The sequence below is a fragment of the Corvus cornix genome, chromosome 3, assembly GCF_000738735.6.
Source record: "Corvus cornix cornix isolate S_Up_H32 chromosome 3, ASM73873v5, whole genome shotgun sequence".
Classification (NCBI taxonomy): domain Eukaryota; kingdom Metazoa; phylum Chordata; class Aves; order Passeriformes; family Corvidae; genus Corvus; species Corvus cornix.
The window spans coordinates 36503530-36523922 of NC_047056.1; the positions used below are offsets into that span (position 1 = coordinate 36503530).

The 20393-nt window shown below is 38.7% G+C and overlaps 1 protein-coding gene across 7 annotated transcripts in view; it reads left to right on the forward strand.

The window, feature by feature from the left end:
• LTBP1 (latent transforming growth factor beta binding protein 1) overlaps nucleotides 1-20393 on the forward strand; it is a 191993-nt gene that overhangs the window by 133769 nt on the left and 37831 nt on the right. For all 7 annotated transcript variants that reach the window (XM_039568826.1, XM_039568825.1, XM_039568827.1 and 4 more), the window contains 5 exons: nucleotides 2291-2410; nucleotides 6554-6676; nucleotides 8701-8823; nucleotides 13549-13671; nucleotides 16184-16309. In XM_039568826.1, coding sequence (XP_039424760.1) covers nucleotides 2291-2410; nucleotides 6554-6676; nucleotides 8701-8823; nucleotides 13549-13671; nucleotides 16184-16309 — 615 coding nt within the window. The remainder of the gene's footprint in view (nucleotides 1-2290; nucleotides 2411-6553; nucleotides 6677-8700; nucleotides 8824-13548; nucleotides 13672-16183; nucleotides 16310-20393) is intronic.

A 20393-nucleotide genomic window follows, 5' to 3' on the forward strand; every position in this document is an offset into this window, starting at 1 on the left:
CTTTTCAGTATCTCTATCTAGCAGACATTTCATGCTGCAGGAGATCCTGGGACATGTGACCTTCAAAGCTTCACATTATTTTTTAATGTGATATTTTTGCCTTTTTTCCTGGTATTTTTTTCATTTTCAACTTGAATTGTGAAATAAAAACCACAAGAAATCATTTAATTTTAAATGATTCCTCTTCCATTTTTTGTATTTATTTAGCTGTTTCACTACTCTTACAACTAGTCTTTGCAAATCTTCTCTGTGAGTAGGAAGTCTGTGATTCAGTTAGGCTAGAAATCAGGCCATTACAGTACATCAAATTTGTTATTAACTTGTATTTTAAATAGTGTGGTGGTAGTCCTCTATAATTTAACTTAACAATATGTAATTTCTGAAACCAAGTTTTTTGTTGAAAGTTATTTAAGGTTGCATAAGGGAAAAAAACCTTCCTATACTAAATCCATCAAACCAAGGAAATTACACATTCAGGGCATCATTTCACCATGTCATTACACCTTCATAGTATGATCACCCTACTGACAGGTTTCTGATTCCGCAAAAAACTTCCTTCCACCTCCTCCACAGTTCAGAGACAAAGGCAAGAGTCATCCAAGCTGCACACAACATTCACAGTTCACTTGCACTTCCTCACCCTATCTTCATTCTGCCTTCAAGCTATATTCACATAAGCTCTGTCATGGGCTTAGCTAGGGGAATGTAAAGAGTGCATATATGCTGTTGTAGTCTGTTGTTTATGTAGAACAGTGTTATAGTCATAGCTGAATATCATTGCATAGGATGAAGAATTCTTATAGAATCTTCTTGGGATTTGTTTTTAAGCTTTGCAGCATTTAGACTTTATTTTGACTGAAAATTTCTGTATGAAGTACATAATTCATGTTGTATGTTTTGAGGGCAGACACAATCCAGACAGGTCTGAGAAGAGATTACAGTAGAAATGGATTTTCTTGTAATTAAGAAAAAATCTCACAGCAGTTTCATGAGAAACTTCTGCAGGTCTGCATCGTAGCAGCTGAAGAAGCCTATTGCTGTTTTATGAGAAAGTATTCTAAGCTGGACAATTGTGATTCTATGAAAAATTGTTATTTGCCCACATCCAGTGAGTTGTTCGGAGCTGGGATGTTCAATTCTCTCAAGTTTGGAGCATTTTCCAGTTAAATTAAAAGTGTTGGGAGCTACTTCTGTGAGCTTGTTCTCAAAACTAGGAGTGAATTTCCTCCCTACGATCTGTGCTCAAGTAGCAGTCCTTAACTGCAGAACACAAAACTGCAAGGCCTGGGGCAGGAAAAGGATGGGAGCTTAGGAAGCTGAGTTCAGAGGTGACTGACAGTTTAATTAGGTCTGTGCACTGCATGAAGCAAGTATTTCATGGGAAAGATTGTAGTTATTGTGTAATTAAAGACCATAATATGAAATGATCTCACACATGGGAGCAGACTGCAAGGAAGCTGCCTACACAGTTTTAATTCCAGCATCTTCTGATCATTGGTCACTTGACAGCAACTTGTCTTTGAATGTTGTTTTTTGTCTGCAGTCTCCTCTAGATTGCATATGTTGCATGTATTATGGATTTCCTTGGTGCTGGAAGAAGTTGTTCTTCCTCAGAGCCTGAACATGAGTTCCATGACTTTTTCAGGACCTATCTCTTCTTGTCATGGGTAAACTAGGACCTTGCCTGATGCAGAAAGTCCCTCTATCACCCTAAACATTGCCAGCCTCAGTGATGTGGCTTGTGCCTTCTTTCAGACAAAAGTAACTTCTTGCTTCATGTAAGCATCTTTGATTCTAATTCACACAATTACATTTTTAGTCCCCATAGCACTTATATAACTCTGCAACATTGGAGAATACCAAATTGCGCTTTGCTTTTGGAAGCCAGAGTTTCAATTTTACTATTGTTGCAATGATCTTCCAAAATCTGACTATAGGAGGAATCTCAGGCACTTCAATATGGTAAAGGAGTAACATAAGGAAAGTTTTTCTTACCTATCATAGCCAGAAATCTGACACGGTGTGTATTCTGGAAGACCTACCAAAGATTTGTAGTGTAACAGAGAATTCAGATTCAGTTGCATGTGTTATGAGCTACTGTATTTCTCGGAGATGCCCCTTTGCTGGTACAAATCTGTGTGAACTTGTTCATTCCTGTGTCTCTAACAGATAAAGTATGCAACTCTTTAAATGCTTTAGTATCACAGGAGGAGAGTCAGAGTAACCAGATTATTGTTCAGTGTTCTATTACGGCTTTGACCAGTATTTCCTTTTATCTTCTCTTTTGAAGACATCGATGAATGCCTGACTCCAACCACCTGTCCAGATGCACAGTGCCTTAATGCTCCTGGCTCTTACCAGTGCATTCCTTGCAGAGTGGGCTTCAGAGGCTGGAATGGACAGTGCCATGGTATGTTTAGTACTCTTTGTCTCTCTGGTTATAGTTCTTCTGAGCTGTATTTCATATTCAATCAGTGTTACAACCTGATGACAGCACGTTGCCCTGGGTCCTCATTTCATTCAAGAATAACTGAAAATAACTGAAAATACGAGATTTTTGAAATTCTTTTATGTTCTCAGGCACAGTATATATGAGGAAATCTTGTCTTACTGTAGATAAATGAGCACTGAATCTAGACTACAAACAGCATAATTATGAACTACGAAACAAAATTCTTGAAATAGAAAATATGGAACAGAAAGGGGGTGTATTGTCAGTGAAATACTAGTAGGCTGTTGTTTGGAAATGGAAAGACAAGTGAGTGCTAATACATCAGTGTGACTCACGGGTTTTTCAGTAGGATATGGGACTTTGCTCATGGAGCATATTAATAAAACTCCTAAATTATCTGTACTTCTAGCAAAACATTATCATATCTTAAAGCCTCTTGTCTCACTTTAGGTTAAGGTTTTAGGACAGATTTCTCGCATTTTATTTTTGTCTATTTGTTTTTAAATGTTAGATTAATTTTTTTTTTTCAAGATCAGTTTTGGTTATTTGAGATATAGGTAAGAAAGAGCAAATTATTCCATTGCGCAAAAAGAAATAACTTTTGCAGTTTCGAGTGCCACTTTTCAGGACACTACCAGAAACTTAAATTTAGCATCAGTTGTGAAGAATCTGCTATATGTTGTGAATATTCCTGCCCACTCCATGTAGCACATGCCCTGTAATTTGTGATTGTTGGAATAACCATGTTACCTAAACAGCTGTACCATAACCTACATCGAGGGGCTGCTTGCATTACTGTTGTAGGGCAGATTGTCAGTGTACTTCCATAGCTTATTTTGTAATGGCTCCCCGTTCTGTGATTTGGTTCAGTTCACAAAGCAGTCTAAGAGCAGTGTTTGGTGGAAACAGCTCTGGAGACTGGGATCTGCTGTGCTCCAACTGCAAATGTGCTGCTGATCTATGGATCAAGATTAGAGCCAGGTTGCAGTGAAGCAATGGTGTGGCTGTCAGAACCTCACCACCAGTTTTGCTGTGCAGATTACACTGTTTTCAACCATCCTGTTTTCTGAAGAAGTCAAACTGTCTGAACCGATCTGCCATGTCATAGCTGCATATTTGGTCTTGTCATTTGACTTGCTGTGGAGGAATGTATTTCTCAGGTAATTTCATGGATTTTAATGGAGTTGTAGCAGGCTATGAAATGTTCACAACAAATTAATGGGTTTCACTTTGCACAAATTACTCCACATTCATCTTTGTTTCATTCCTTCCCACCTTCCTGGATTACTGGTGCCCTTGCAAAGAATGTGGCATATGTACTCTGTTAGAACTCTCTTACTTAACTCCTTTTTTTTTTTTTTTGCAAAGTGTTGGCTTAATTTTGCCTTCTTTCCCAATATTAAGCTTTATTTCTGTACCTATTTATGAAAATAGCCTGGTTGAAAATTCCCTGGCATAACTTTCAGTTGTTTCATTCTTGCTAACCAGGTTAGTAGGAGGGAAATGTGAGAAGTCAGTGCTTTTCTCAGAACTAAGTCATGTAAGGGATATATCTTGGTTTCAAGTGATAATTTTTTTCCTTGTATTACTACATGTAGTTTCCCTTTTTTCCTTTGTTTTATGAAATGTTCTAAGCCTAGACATTCTTACTCACTTCATTAGTGATGTGATCAGTCCATTTTATGTTTATCCTAGGCTTACATCATGTTGGAAATGAGCCATATACAAATTAGAAAATTTAGAAAAAGCAGGCAATTTGTCATAAATCTATAGTTCTGCAATATGGCACAGTTTAAATACACCAAAAAGGAAAGTATTTCCCATTGTCTGTGAAGGGTATTTAAATCCATTGTTCCATAAATTCGTTGTTTCTCCTATTAGTTTGGGTCAGTTGCGGCTCTTCTGCTTTTCCACAGTGCAGTCCTCAGTATTTTTTTTACCTCACTTCATTCCTCCGTCTGCACTTTATGGCATAGAAAATCTAGTGTAACAATGATGCAGATAGATCTTTGATGCCATTTATATTGTAATCTTCCAGGATTTAAAGCCAGGAACATGGCCACTTCTGTTTCATTAAGGCAAGTCAATCAGTTCACTTCAAATTTGGGTAGACTACACTTAACTGGAGTTTAGGTGGGAATGTTCAGTGCATATTGGAAGAAATGGAAAAGGACACCTGCACAGCCTGCCTCCTCATTGTCTTGAAATTACCACTGTCCCAGGTCCTTCAATGCATTCATGTTGTACAGGAACAAAATATCTGAAATGATTCATTGGGCTTTAAGTTTACTTTCAAGCACTGATTTATTTTTATTCCATTTTTCTCTCTGCACATTTGCACATTCAAATAATGTCATATATCATGATGTATCTAGAGCACACTTCTGTGTGTTGATAAATTTAAAAAAACAGGTCGACAAAACTTTCTAGATCCTAACCACTTCATCCTTGTGATTATCACTGGGGTGGATTTTGAAGCTCCATGGTTAAGTATCAATATTCAGCTTGTACAGTTTTAAGGATCCTGTTAGAAGATATTAAAACTAATACAGAAGTCAGCAGAGCTAATCCAAATACCTCTAGCCCTGCTGTAGGTAGCATCAACAGAATCAGTTCTAGCTCTGGATTTCATCTCAGAAGATTTAATTTCTGTTCCTGGTTTTTCTGCTGGCTTTATGGGGAAGACTCTTGATCTTTGAGTCCCATCCAAAAATCAGACATAGTATTCCAAGTTTCTTTGTCAAGAAGCTTGGAGATGACAATGAATGTATAAGAAGCAGTTTTGTTGTTCAGTTGGAAATTTGTATGCCCAAATTGGGTTCTCTGTGTTTGGACAGATTCTTTCTTCAATTAGAGCATTGACCATATACATTGAGAGCAAAGATTGTGTTTTGTAGAGCAAGCACATTTTGCAACAGTAGAACAGCTGGGAAATAAGCCTTGGAGACAGGAATAAGTAGTAACACCTACTGAATGGCATAGCACAGCACCTGTGGATCTGTGCTGTCGTCTCTGGGAGGATGTCACTTCGTCTGCTTGGCCAGGCTGCAGCATCTTATTTACATCTTATTTACAGAGCTAGAGGCTCAAGTGAGGAACCAAGAGTTGTAGGTCATTTGGAATATGGACAGTGGTGATTTCATTTACGTCTGGGGAAAGATGAGCTTTGTCAAAGGCAGGTGGTACAGGAGCTTGTAAAGAGCCATGTGTGTAAGTACATGTGAGGAGAAGTTACTGCACGTATTCCCATAGCTAGTAAGAGTTATGATGGTGGTGATTTAAAGATGTCTAATCTTCTTCCAGCTCTCCATGTGCTACAGCTGCCTAAATACAAGTGCGTCAAATAATTAGCACTTCTTTATGTTGATGGGTTTTGTGTGCTTTGTGGTGGCAAAAGACAGGATAATTGGGAATAATATGATTTCTGGCATATAGAAACAAACAAAGCATAGTTCTTTTCCTGCATCAGTGAAGCTAAAAAAATACAGCTTTTTCCATAAAAACAGGGACATGTGCTGACTACTGCAACCCCAAAATAAAGAAATAAAATTTGAAAACTAAAATGATTTTTTTTTTTCTAAAGTGAAAACCACTGTGAGGAGAAAAACAGTAACTGTTATTTTAGAATACAGAATTAATTCCGGCTGGATTTGTTATATATGTTATTTTTATGCTTGCTTTTTGCTTTGTAGATTTATACCAATTGCATTCAGAAGAAATTCTTGAAAATTAGTGTTAAGTAGCAACACAGCAATTTTCATGTTGGCTAAAGAAAGTGGCCCATCTAGTTAATATCCTTCTTTCAGAGAAGGATGAAAGTAGATGTCTGTGGGATAGCTTATAGAAAAAAAAGCCACTTTCAAGTTCTTCAAAAGAAAGGATGGTTTGTGACTAGGAAGAGAGATTTTGCATAATCCAGTGGAGTTCCTTGTTGAGTATGTAGAGTAGCCTTACAAAGGGACCTGCATGAAGTGCTGAAATCCCATTGAAATTCCTCACGAATAATAACCAAGCTTATGATGTAATGTGAATATATTCCCAAGCTCAACTGAAAGGTGGTTGTACCCCAGTTAATTTCTTGCGCTTTCTTTCTGTTCACAGATATAAATGAATGTCAGTATGGCAATCTCTGTACAAATGGACATTGTGAAAATACAGAGGGATCCTTCAGGTGTATTTGTGCCCAGGGTTTCAAACTCTCTGCATCAAAGGATCAGTGTGAAGGTAAGAAAGAATACAATTAAAATTCATAAGGTTGCACTTAACTTTTAGATAATATTTTTCATCTTTTTTTTTTTTTCATTTTGCTTTTAATGGAGAAACAACAAATATACAACACTGATGCTAAAAACCCCAAAATTTAAGAATATGTATTTCCCTTTTATGGCTTCTGTGATCACACTGTAGATTTTGACATGTGTTATAAAGCCAGTCAAGAACATGTAGTAATATTTACATTGCTAAACTGGAATTTTTGCAAAATCCTTGGCATATCTGGCATTTTGGAGGTTTAGGGACAGTGGCTTTTGCTTTTCTTTCTTTTTTTTTTTTTTCTACCATGTGGGTGAGTGGAATCAAAAAACCCGTGCTGTTAACACTGCCTGCACTGGTGTCACTGTATTTCCAGTAGTGCATTGAGAGAGAGAGAGCTTGGTGTTGTATTCTAGGAACAGTACCTGTACCTCCAAAGTGTCAGTTTCCACATTTCTTCCACATCTAAAATTCCTATCAGGACTGCTCCAGTGGAACAAAATTGGGTCTTAAGTTAGAGTGAAGAAGTCTGAGGGAGAACCTAGACTGTGTACAGGAGGAAAGAATATTCCTCTCCTTAACTAGAAGGCACTTAAAACTTCTTCCTAAAGGTGAAAATCTGGGACAGTGTCTCTAGGCTGTGGAAGCACAGAGAAACCTACATGTTTCTTATGTTGGGTTTCCCTCTTTTTCCGTTCCCTCACCCTTCCCTAAGTGTCTCTGTACAGCACTGAACACTTTCAGACTTCTGAGTGCTAAAAATAATGCAGTAAAACTAAATGATTGTTCATATAAATTTGTCAGGAAGTTTGAAACAAAACATCAGTGTAAGTTAAGTGTCTTGAGTGAGTTAAATATGCTGTTCAGGACACACAGCAGACTGATCTTGGGGAAAATATGTAGACAAAATTTGACTGCTTCCTCTGAGCCTTTCATGGAAAAGAGCCCTTGCCAAGCCTAGCTGGCATGTGCAGACTGTTCTTCTTAAAGTGCACCCTTCTAAAGTAAGGACCCGTACACATGCCCAGCTGCTTCGTGCAGCCCCACAGATTTCAGTGATCCTTAAATTCTAAACTTCTGTGGTTGCAGGGAACCGTTACTTAGGAGGTCAGACTGTACAGCCATAACACAGACCTGAAAAACCTCATTGAGTAACATTCTGCTGTTTGAACTGAAGTGTATTTCCAGAAACACATTCAGCTTTGCCAAAATGCTAAAAGTGACCAAGAACTCACCAAGTCAATTTAAATACTGCTTCTTAATGAATACTTTTTATACAACAGAGAGAAAATAGGCTTCCTAGCTCAAACAAGGCATGTGCTATGTTCTGAATTCAAGGTGTCACTCCCCTCCAATACTTTGAGTTTTCCATAGGAAAATTTAAGTTTTATGTTCAAATCCATCTGTTAGCTCAGTTTGACCCCAGTTAATGAGAACTGAAGCGCAGAGGGATTAGCAGTGTTGTGGAAGCAAAGAGACATTTCCCCACAGTTAGATGATTAATACTGTTACAAGTCAAGAATTTTAAGGAGCCTTAACGTACAGCTTAATAGGGGAACAGCCTGTCAGTGTGCATCTGAAAACCACACCCTGTTAAAGGTGGTGATCCTGCTGGAAAGTATTTTGTGGGTTTTGCTGACTCACTGGAGTGGCTGACTTGTTACCTCTGCCAGATGTAACAGAAACAAAAGCAGCTCTCAGGCAGCATGTGTGTGTATTTGTGAGTCTGTGTGTACCCAATTGTGCATTGAGGGATAAATTGACATTATAGGAGAGAATGTTGAACACAGTCATCTCAAGGAAAACACACAGTCTGCAGTTTCATATAATTTTATGCATTATAATGACTGTCTGTATTTAATAAATACAAACAAGTTAAGCAGTACTGGATATTGACACTGTGCTTTGCTGTTCTGTTCAGGCTTGGTCTTTGCACCATTTGATGAGTAATTGGTATTTTCAGATGTGTAACACTTTCGCTGTCTCTGCTGCTGCAGATATTAACGAATGCCATCAGCGATCAGTCTGTACGAATGGGCGCTGCAGGAACACAGAAGGATCTTTCAGATGCATCTGTAGCCAAGGCTACACATTATCATCTACTGGAGATCAGTGTGAAGGTAAGCTGAGGGACTTAGCTACTGATTAATTTTTTTTCAATAAGGTCTTGAGTATTGCAGCTATAGGCATGAACTTTTTTAAGAATGGAGCAGAAATATATGTTGCCTCTTTTTCTCTACACTGCTAACCATTCATTCCCACCAACACAACCACATATTTAATGGTTCTTAGAAATAGTCCCTGTCATCTTTCCACATACAAAAAATCAGGACACGTGTTTCCAGCAGTAAGATTGGAAGACCAGTTCACGTTATTACCGAAAACAAGTCAGCCTTTCCAAACCTTGTTGTTTAAGTTCTGACACAGAGGCTCTGTATTACAAAGCTTCTGCCAGAATACACTGTTCTCATGGGGGCCTGCTAGTTAAAGCTTCTCCAGCTGGTTTTGGGAACCTGCAGCCAGCCACCACAGTCACACATGTGCACTGGCAAGAGAAAGTATTTAGTAGACTACAAGTTCCAAGGGGATCTGCTGGAGCTCACAGCTTGCACGGTCTCAAAAGGCAGTCTAGGTACTGAGCTTATAAAAATAAAAGTAAGAAGTGAGAGATGTACACTAAATGTACAGAGAAATGCTGTGTTAGAGAAAAAAATCCTCTTATCTCTCAAGTAGAACAATTCATTGTCCAGTAATTGGCAAACTGATGTTTTTCTAATGAAGCATTTCAAAGCTATTCCCTCTTCTCTGTTGTTGGCTGTACCATCTGATATGGTACATCTGCTGCGCTACTCATGGTCACCTTGAAAATGTAAGATTGCTTCCTAGCAAGCTCCAGGAAAGATTGTACCTCAATTGCTTTCTTATCTCACGCTAGCAGGGAGAAGTAGCTCTCAGTTAAGGTCTCACTGTACAGGTGGCATTAGCTCATAAAAGCTTTTCAGTCTCTGGTGTGCTTTCTGTAGCTGCTGATACCATGCAAGAATCTGCTTACTGCTGTTCTACCAAATAGTGTTCTGCTGCTAGGTTATCTTCCACATAGCACTTGGAAGGCAGTCCTCACCTTCTCCCTCACAACAATAGGTCAGGAGTCCTCCTCTTCAAGTGATCCAGGAAGAAGAGCAGTTCCCCCTGGGCCAACCAAATGCTGTTTTCTCAAGACAAACCTGTAACAGACTTTGTCAGCAGTGATTATACTGGATTGTCCACATTCAATGAGTGACAGCATCTCTTGAAGTTCTCACCAACAAGGAATAAGGATATCTTTTAAAATCTCCTCAGCACACCGATACTCTTTGGTCCTGAGCTATTTGGAGAATATGTTCATGGAAGAACTTAACACAATCTTCTCATGATTCGTGCTGAGTACCGACATCACTTGCATCAGCTTCAAGAAATGTGGGTTGATGATCCAATGCACTAGAAATTTGAGTCAAAGAAATTTGCTCTCATCTGGCTTCAAGATCTTCATGAATTGCAGCAGATGCAGAGATACTTTGTCAAGAATCAGGGAAAAATGTGGTGTAAAGGATCACAGGTCCTTCCTGACTCCCAAAGGCAGAACAGATAATATGGTATCGTTCCTGATAACTACTGTAACTTGCTCTGAGTAGGCTTCAGATGAGATTTCAAACTTCTCATCAGACTGCTTTGGTGCATTTCATACAGCCCAAGAAGTCATGGTAGCTGTTGCAGCTCTCCATTACCTGGCCTGTCAAGATAGGTCCATGCTTTATCTTCCACTCTTTCTTTATCCTGCTCAAAGGCAGTTTTCAAGACAAAATACTTTCAGACACTTTCAAGGCAAAAGAAGAGGGATTGAATCAAACAAGGAAAAAGGGCAAAACCACTCCTTTACCCCAGGATCTTTGTCTTATTTAAAAGTCTGCAACCAAATTTACAGCTTCTCTACCCAGTGACAGAGGGGTTAATTTCTGTAGACATAGTTTGTTCACTGAAGACTTCTGTAAATATGGCAAGTCCTGCACAAAATAATTAGTCTCTTGAAGTGGAAGTAGTTCTTCTGTGCTTTCATTATATCCCTTCAAAATTTTCTGAAGTACAGGATATTACAGACTGCTTTTTGCACCTTGGAAACTAAAGAGTAAATCACCTGAAGAAGACATCCAGTGTTTCTCCACATAATGGTCTCTGATTTTTGGATTAGCCTATTTACCTCAATGTTTTCTAACACTTCACAGAGAAAGCAGGAAAGAGATGACAAAAAACTGTGGGTATAGCACAGCACAGTTGTCTGGAAAGAACAAAGTGGTTCAGATTCTGTCCAGTTTCTTGAAGAGCCAGGTATGGACATTTGTCACATCAGAGGATACCCAAAAAATGTATGATGCTGTAAAACCAATGTAATTAGCAAACCACTTGAAAGAAATGTGTTTGTTTAATTAGGATTTCTTCTGGTTCAGAAGTTTTCTTAAAGATGTTATATGTGAGAAGCAGTTTGCTGTTTTGATCATTATAACTTGTGCAAACTTCTAGGGGTATTGCAGAATTTGGCAGAATTATGCTGTGCAACTGCATAACTCTGCAACTCCCTGGCTGAAGTTTTTGTCTGGAAGCCTTTGTGCGGTATTTTACTTGTTTAAGAAAAAAAGTTATTTGCAAATAACTTGTATACATCGATGTATACAAGTATACATGCAGTATGTCTTCAAGATACACACCCACATGCATGTTTGTCTTCTGCCTTGGTCTCTCATTCAGCATCTTGTTCTTGAGATGAAGTGACACTGAGACTTTCTGCTCATTGTCACCCTGAATAAGAGGGAACACAAAGTGTGAGGGCACCTGTGAGGCCTTGTCTTAACCAACAGGGAGTGGGAATATGCACCAGTGGGACTTGCGTACAGACTGTACATCTCAAAGAACCTGGGTTACTGGAAGAAAGTCTAAAGTGTAAGAGTCTCCAGTGTTCTAGAGTTTTCAGAGATTTTGCTAGCCAAAATGTTCAAGACGTGTGTGTAAAGGGTGGTAAAAAGCACTGAATGTCTCAAGCATGATTTACTGCCTCTGATTTTTCTGGGGATTCTCATGCAGCACTCATAGGATCTATGAAGACCTGCATCAGAGAAAGGGAGGTTTGCATCCTATATGGAAAATAATGCATTTTGACTGAATTTGGCAGAAGACACCTTCGTGTTGTGAGACTTGGCATTAACTTAGCACAAGGGAGTCATTAATTTTTCTCCTGCTTCTAGTCAAAATTAATTGCTTTTTAAATAAGCCACACTTTATTTCGTAGTTGAAAATGGTTATAAAACATGTGGTTATCTAAAGGTCACAACTTTGTCAACATTAAGTGCAATTTTATCTTAAATAACATTCATTTATGTAAGAAAGCTATCCCTATTTCTTACTTATGTTAAATAGATTAAATCCCAAGGAGAGTGATATAGCGTGGGCTTTCCAAAGATAAATGTAGAAATGAGGTCATGTCCTCTTTTTAATTACAGTTGTTATTCATTCCTCCAGCACAGGAAAAAGTTACAATTCTAATCAGCTAAAATCCATACTTAAGAAATCAGAATAATCAAAGATACTGGGAAAAGTCTTTGATTACTGTTTTTCAAAGGAAACTAACTACATTATCAAAGCAATAGACTTGGTAGATTATTAGGTAGGGCTCTGTGGAGGCAGAGGGAAGTTGCTTATGAGACAGCCTTTTTTATTTGACTCTCTTACTTTCTGTTGCTTTTAAAACTTAGAGTTACAGTCACCAAATACCTTGTGATCTTTAGCTGTAATGAAACCAAAACTGCATAATATCACTGGAATGTCGGCACTTGCTGACTTAATCCTCTACCCCAAGTAGCTGTACTCTGTTTCCTCCATTGGACCTTAAGCCTTTTGAAAGACAATGGGAAGAAAATACTTTAGATGGAGACAATGCCAGTGCCCTCTTCTTGAAATATTTGATTACCTCGTGTCTAGTTTGTGTCCTGAAACTTTCCCTGCTGTGTGTCAGCCATTTATCCCATGGATATCAAGACACCAGGGCAGAGTGTACAGGCCTGAGGCTTGATGCTGAACGTGGTGTATCAGCAGCTGGGAAACAAGATCCTGCGTGCCTGGACTCTGGAGCTGGATTTATGGCTTGAGTGCAGCACTGTGCAAAAGCAACCATTCAGCTTCATGAGCCAGCTGCTAAATAAGCCTGTGAAATGGCTGTATTGCATCTCAAGAACTGCATGAAAAGCCACACATTAGCACAGCAGTGCACATAGTGTGGTCCCTGTCCTACGAGCCTCTTGGCCACGTGGCTGTTGTGTGAGCAGTCTCCACAGGCACATCCTGCCTAGTGTGACACACCAGCTATGCTTGGGCTTGCCCGCTCTCAGGGGACGTCTGAGTCAGGTCACTTCCAGCTCAGGGATCTCTGTGTGGTGGTTTAAACATGCCCAAAGATGATTTTTTTAGATTTGCACTAGTAGGTGTATTTGTGTCTGTCTTCTAAATGTACAGCAGCTTGGATTTCTTTTTAACTGCATTACTGTTAAGATGTGCTTTTGTGAGAGATGCAGATGGTACATGAGTCATATCTACTAGGAATAAATCACATACAAATTCAAATTTCAAAGCCCTCTAGAAATATGAGAAGTTTGATGACATGATGAAAGGAAAATAACAAAGAATCAATGCTAAGGCATAGTAAACTTGATTTCCATGCATGTACCACAGTTGCTTCAAGTTATGTTAGTATCAAAGTATCACTATTAAAAGTTTCATCAGTTTTGACATCATCTAATAATTCAGTTGCCTTTTAATTTCAGATGTTGATGAATGCCTTCAAGACAGCAATGTTTGCCTAAGAGGAAGCTGCATAAATACTGAAGGGTCTTACAAATGCACTTGTCCGGATGGTTTCCAGCAGATAGCGAATAGGGGATGTCAAGGTATGAAATAGGTGTAAAAAAATACCTGGATCATTATTATAAATGTGCAAGTTTGTAAGTGTAACTTGTGATAGTCACAGAACATGTTAAGGAAGAGAAACTCATTTATCATTTGTAGTACTTTCTTACTCTTCTCATTTTCTATTCTCATTCATTCTGTTCTCTCTGTAAATACATGCTGAGAAATGATTTCAAAAGGCTGAAGTCTCAGCCTTCATAACTTGAAAGAGAATCTATGTTAGAACTAACAGAGATACAGCACTGCTCTTCTCCCAAATCCTGGAAAATTTTTTTTGACAGAACATTCCATGTGTTGTGAATCAGGGATGAAACAAGAGCAGCATTGTTAGCATCAAGTCACATTAGATATCACCCCTAAAACACTTGCAGGGCTTTGTGGAGGGTGGGTGGGAAGGAAGAGAATGTGTTATCTGAGACTGAGTCAGCATTGCCAAACCCAGAAAAACACTTCCCAGGTTTTCGTTCTGAATGATCCCATCTTCATGTTGTCGCGACACCCAGACATGCCTCATCACTCCCTTTTGCTCTCCATTTTTATGAGACAGAAACCATGGTATTAGAACTGGAAAGTGATAGCATGTTCATGTTCTAAATGGCTGAAGGACCAGAACACTGGACTTTGCTTTGGCTGCTCTCTTGTGCACAGTTTAGACTTGAGCTGAGAAACTGTATTCCAGCTGATCCACATTGAAGATCTTTTGCAGCAAACAGTAAATTCACTGTAAAAGTTCTGAGTATTCTGTGTGACTGCTTTCTAATTCAAAAAAATGTTGCATTCAGCATACAGAAGTGCTGTATTAGACCTTGCTTTAGCAGATAAAAGAGAAGTGATCACAAGCTAAAATCAATGCCAGCTTTGATACCCTGCTATTCTCTTCACTTTGCCATCTGAAGCAGTAGATATATGCCTCATGTTTTAAATGGATAAACATAACAAAACTGAAAGCACTTATGAGCCAACTAAGGGACAGACAGTACAGACAGAGAGCTATTGAATTAAACTGGCAAATTTATCACAGAGTGCAGTGTCTACAAGTTGAATCTGGACTAGACTAGAAGTTAGGGATATGCGTTTTGGTAAGGAGAAAGTTGAAAAGAGTCCAAAACATGAGAAACTGCAGTTTGCTCTTTCAGACATATTATACTCTATTTCCCCAACACTGGTAGTTTTGTTTTCCTGTCTTTTAATACATCATTCTACCTTGTATAATCAGCTGGTTCGGTTTCCAGTATTTTTCTGGCAGTTTTAAGACAGCTAATTCTTGAGTACAGTATGAGAATGTACAATACTGTCCTTGTCATTGTTGATCTCCCACCATTCCCAACTTTCAGAGGGCTTCAGGAAGTAGTTGATGGTTCGCATTTGCTATGAATTCAGAGAAAGCTTTACATATGTAGGTGTTGTGTTAAGCACAGTGCACTGACTTTTCCTTAGGCACTTCATGCAGATACAAAGTCCCCAAGCTGCCTGCCTCTTTTCTTTCCTCCTATGGCCATGATTTCAGGACACTGGTTGGAAGGTTTACACACAGGCTAGAATCAGTTTGTATCTAAAGAAAATTATATAATGGATGTCATGGTCTTGAGATGATGATATTGAAATCATAATTTCTCTAGAATATCAAAATTGCTGTCTACTTTGATATATTCTGGGTGGCTATAAGCAACAAAAGGTACAGTTAAAAATGAGAAATTCTAGTGTTGGGATAATGGATGAGTGAGCCTCATGGGTAAGTTTTGTTTGTAAATTTGTGTTTGATCTCAGCATGGTACTGAATGCTTCTTAATAGATTTTCTGAAAGCAAAATACAAAAGTGCAATTACAATGTTGTAGTACCTTAATGAAAGAATGCAGTCCTTAAGTTCTGAGGGCAGATTTGGTTGCTAACATGAGACATCAATCAAAAGGAAATATTTGTTTTTCAAATTCACAAGTTTGAAAAATGCTTTCTAAGTTTAAAATAGTACCCAACAAAACAGACAGTGATGACAAGCTCTTACACAGCAACCTCATGGGATCATTCCCACTCCCCACCAGCAAAAAAAGAGAGCATTTGGCTTTGAATTACAAAAAAATCAACCTTCTGGGAAGGATGCAGCTCTGAACCTGCTAGTAACATGTGGAGTCAGATGCCCAAGTTGACCAGTGTGCAGCAGTGAAAAAGCAGTGAGATGGAGCTGTCTGAGAATTCCTCTAACACAGAAGAAATGTTGGCTAGGATGGCACTTATGCTGATATCTCACAAATCACTCTCTGCTCATCCTTGTCACAGAGTGATATAGCAAGAGTATGATGCAGCAGAACATAATGACATCTTTACAGAGTTTAAGAATGATCCCAGGAGATTTGGTGACTCTGGAAGATGAGCTCGTTCACACAGCTATTTACATAGCTGGTGGAAATAAAAGCCGCTTTTAATATTAATTGAATTAAGGCTTAGTATTAAGGCTGTGATGATTTGCAAAGCTCTTAATGTGTCTGTGCTTTCAGATATCAATGAATGTGAGAGATCTGACCTCTGTTCACCACACGGAGAGTGTCTAAACACGGATGGTTCCTACCAGTGCATATGTGAGCGAGGCTTTTCTGTGTCTGCAGATGGCCGAACGTGCGAAGGTGAGGCAAGTTATAATAACCCATTCCCATTGATTTGTTGCTATTAGGAGGGTGAGAAAAGTAGTCAGTCAGTCACTACTAATTCTAAAATCTGCCACTTAAGGGCCTGTATTTTTTTTCTCATAAATAGATGACGTCCAAAGTGTGTTTGGAACTCAAGCTCCTGATAAGTTTCTGTGAGTAAGATACACATGAATATTTAGGATTATCTAATTTGAAGCTTAAGTGCATTATCAGCAAGCCTGGGCTGCCTGAATGTTCTCATTGCTGTGTGGAAGACAACAGAGCTTTGCACGTCCAAACTTTTTTGAAAAACAGAATGGTAACTCCAGTGAGAAGTTGTAGTGAAGTGCAGTATTTTTATTACAGCATTTCAGGCATTTTGAAACTACAGAAATGGAGTAAATAGCAGTAATCAGATCTTTACAGCAACATCAAGCAGGAGCCTGGAATTTAGGGTAACTAGGTTTTTTATGTTACTATATCATGAGAGTATATCCTGTTGCTAATGGTGTACACACGTTTGCTAGTGATGCTGCTCTCCTGCACTGAATTTAAAACAGGACACTTGTGCTCAATGAGACCAAGAAGGTATGCAGCTTTGTGTAGTCAGTGATGCTGATAGAAAATAAACACTCCCCTAACTGCATTAAGAATGGCTGTTCTTATGGGTGAGAGGAGCGTTCAAGACAAGAAGTCTTGTGTGAAAAGTACAGAAGAGGAAAAAATTAAATGGTAGTATTTCAGCAGGGTACATGCCGAGGAGAAGCACGGAGCAGATGATAGCTCGGTGTTAGAACCTATGGATAGTGGATCTCAAGCATCCAAGAAGTAAGCAACTGTTCTCTCTCCCAAATTATAGGCCAGTAAATCCATATGTGATTGGTTACAGGCCAGCTCTTCTCATAGTTCACTTAGGATAGTGAAAACATTTGTCCTTTGGCGGATGAGGTCAGAGACTCAAGACTGAAACTTGTCTCTGACTGTTCCATTTACTCTCCCTGCTTATAGCAGAGAAAAACCAGCATTACAGCTTTATTATTCAAGCTGGCATATAACCAGTCATGTATTTAGTAATGTGATCTCTCGTGAAATGAAATACACTGCTGGCAGGAGCACTGTTATGCTGATGTAAGGGAGTAAGTGCTGTACATTTAGATATAGCATAACATCAAGCACACCATTTTTGGTTTAATTATTATTGATAACTATAAAACATTCTGGAGTGTTTTTTAGTGCTTTTTTCTCTCTAAAATTTTACTTCATTTGTAACCATGGTGTAAGTTGAAAGACCCATTCTCTTACTGCCAAGACAGAAGCCTGGTCAAGTGGGCTAGAGAGAGCAAATCTGAGTAACTCCATGATTGATGGAGGAGGCGACATTTTATGATTTGAAGTAATGGGGATAATTCCAAAGCATGTTCATGGACTCTTTCATCGGCATGTATACATTTCACCCAGTGTTCAGGAAGGATATGGCTACATATCTTCAAGTTCTCTGCAAGAAAAGTAGTAGCAGGTGTTTTGCCTCACTGTTGAGCATAGCTATAAAAAAAAAAAAAAAAAAAAAAAAGTGGCCAGAGAAGAATGCAGCCATCTCTTTGTAGAAACCAAACACTTTATTTCAAATCAAAGCTAGAAGAACACTTATCAACCTTGTGAATTCAAACTCCCAGAAATTAAAAAAAGCAGAATCAAAAAGGAACACAACTTCAAAAAAAAAAATTCCAAAGTCATTGGCATCTAATGTTAGGAGATGTACCAGAAACAATGACCTCCTCTGCATCTCTGACAGTTAATAAAGTAGCACAGTTTCCAGGGAAAGGTTGCTATCATATATGATGAAGTAATACAAAGTTAATCTCCATTAGAACAAAAAAGCCAAACTTACTAAATAGAAAAAGATGAAGTCACAAGATCTTATTTCCAGGATTGTGACTAGTTTTGGAACTTTTTAATGAAGAATAAAACAAGTACAAAACCAGTTGAGCATGCTTCACAAGTAATTGGTGTTGTGTATGGAATACAGATCAGACTTTATATTCAGCACTTGGAAAGTATTTTAATAACTTGGCGAAGCAAGGGTACTTCTAGTCTCTGAAGCAGCAGCACTCCTTTTCCACCACAATTAGTTTCTCCATTCTGTCATTTTAATAAAAACAACTCCAGAGCTTTGAAAAAACTTATTTTAACGGAGCACTGATGGCATCAGTGCTAATATTTGTAGTGGTGTTAGTTTCATGCTAAAAGGCAAGATAAAACAAAAGGAATGAGTGACATTCCAGGTGCTGAGAAAGGATGTGCCTTCCAGCCGCAGGAGCTACTGTTCTTTACGCTAAGTGCCTCTGTGAATTTACTTCTAGTTAAGTGAGTGATAATAACTATTTATACCGTCAGAGGAAGAACCTGAGAAAATTTTCCTGGGTTCACACACCTCTCTGTACCTGGGGAGCAGATTTTCTGCATCTCTAGACATTTTGTTATGAGTTTGACTTGGTTTTTTTTTAAAGTTTGAAACAACAGCATAAAACATTTAAGAACCTCATGTGATTCAGTTCTGGTATGGAGTTTTTGTGGCCATCGGCCAAAGTAAACTGAACAGCTGTGGAAACTGTGTCTTCTTCCAAGGTGTAGACAAACTTTTGTCGCAGCAGTGACATTCCACTGCAGCCTTGCCCCAGGCTCAGCAGTTTGACTGTGCCAGGCTCTCTGAACGGAAGGCTCTCAGAGTGCTCGTTAGTTCCTTGTTGAGCTTTCTGGGGTTCATGTAAAGATGATGTTTTACCCAGCTGGCTGCTAATCAACTATGTTGGCAAAACCTCAAGTTCTCTGATGCTTAAGTCAATACCCTGCCTCAAGCACCTCTTCTGTCTCCATGTCCCATCCCATATGTCTCTCACTGGCTTCTCTCTGCTGCAACAGGCACTCCCAAAAAAATTACACATCCCGCCAGAGCTATCCAACCTTTGCTTCTTCCTTTTATGTATGCATGTTATGGGTAGCCCTGGAAGTTTCAGAATCAGAGCTCTGCTTCCCTAATGACTTTACAGACCTATCCTAGGAACCAGTTCCTCTTCCAGACATTTTGCATTGTAAATAGATTTCAGTGAGATTTAAGTTATCATGCTTGAGGTTGAGGTTGCCTTCATCTTGTTCAGGTTGTCAGAAAACAGGAACACAGTGTTGAACTGCACGGGAGTGTGCATGAGTGCACATGTTTTGCCTTTTGATTAAAGCAGGCAGCACTGATTCATGGATTCTAAAACAGGCTGAATTACAGAGAACTGCTTTAGTCACTCTATAGACATAGGATATATTAGTTTCATATTTAGTTTTTTCCCCCTGACTTTGTTTCTATGTAGCAAGAGAACTGCCGATTACAAGCATCACTCTTTACGGGGTGATTAAAGAAACAAATGTCCTTTCCGGCTATAAAAAAGAGTCCTTTGAGTGAACTGTCTAGACAAGGAAAAATATTTGGTGCTTGGACCTTCTCTGTAATATCCCATGCACTGAAAGATGTTCAGACTGTACTTCTTAGAAACAAAACTGTCTTCTGTAGCTGTGTTATACACTGAATTAGGACACTTGCTGAAATCACAGGTTTTGTTTCTACAGCTTTTTAGTCAATGACCTTGTTTTACCTATGAAGAGCTAGCTGCATGAACCATTCCCCTGTTTCCTTTAACATTTAGGTTTTAAGCAAGAGAAGTTTTGTTATTTGGGTAATTCTAAAATCTCCAGTTGTAGTTTCTTCTGTGTAGGTTTTTAACAAAGTCACTGTCCTGTGGCTCAGGAACTTTTTGTTATTTAACCATAGCTGTTCACTGAAAACACAAGCACTGTGTGTTTTTGTCTGTTGTCTGAAATTCCTGGCTGTCAGTCCACCATTGTTTACTCATTTTTAATTCATTTTCTTAACAGAGTTTTCTGATTAAGAGACAGAGTATTCAGTTGTTTTATTAGATATGTGAAACTCTGCTGATCACATGAGACTATTAATATCAGTTATGTTATGCAGAGACAGTGCATAGCAGCAAAAAGGAGGGACCAGGAAAACACCACTGTAAAGACTTTTTATTGT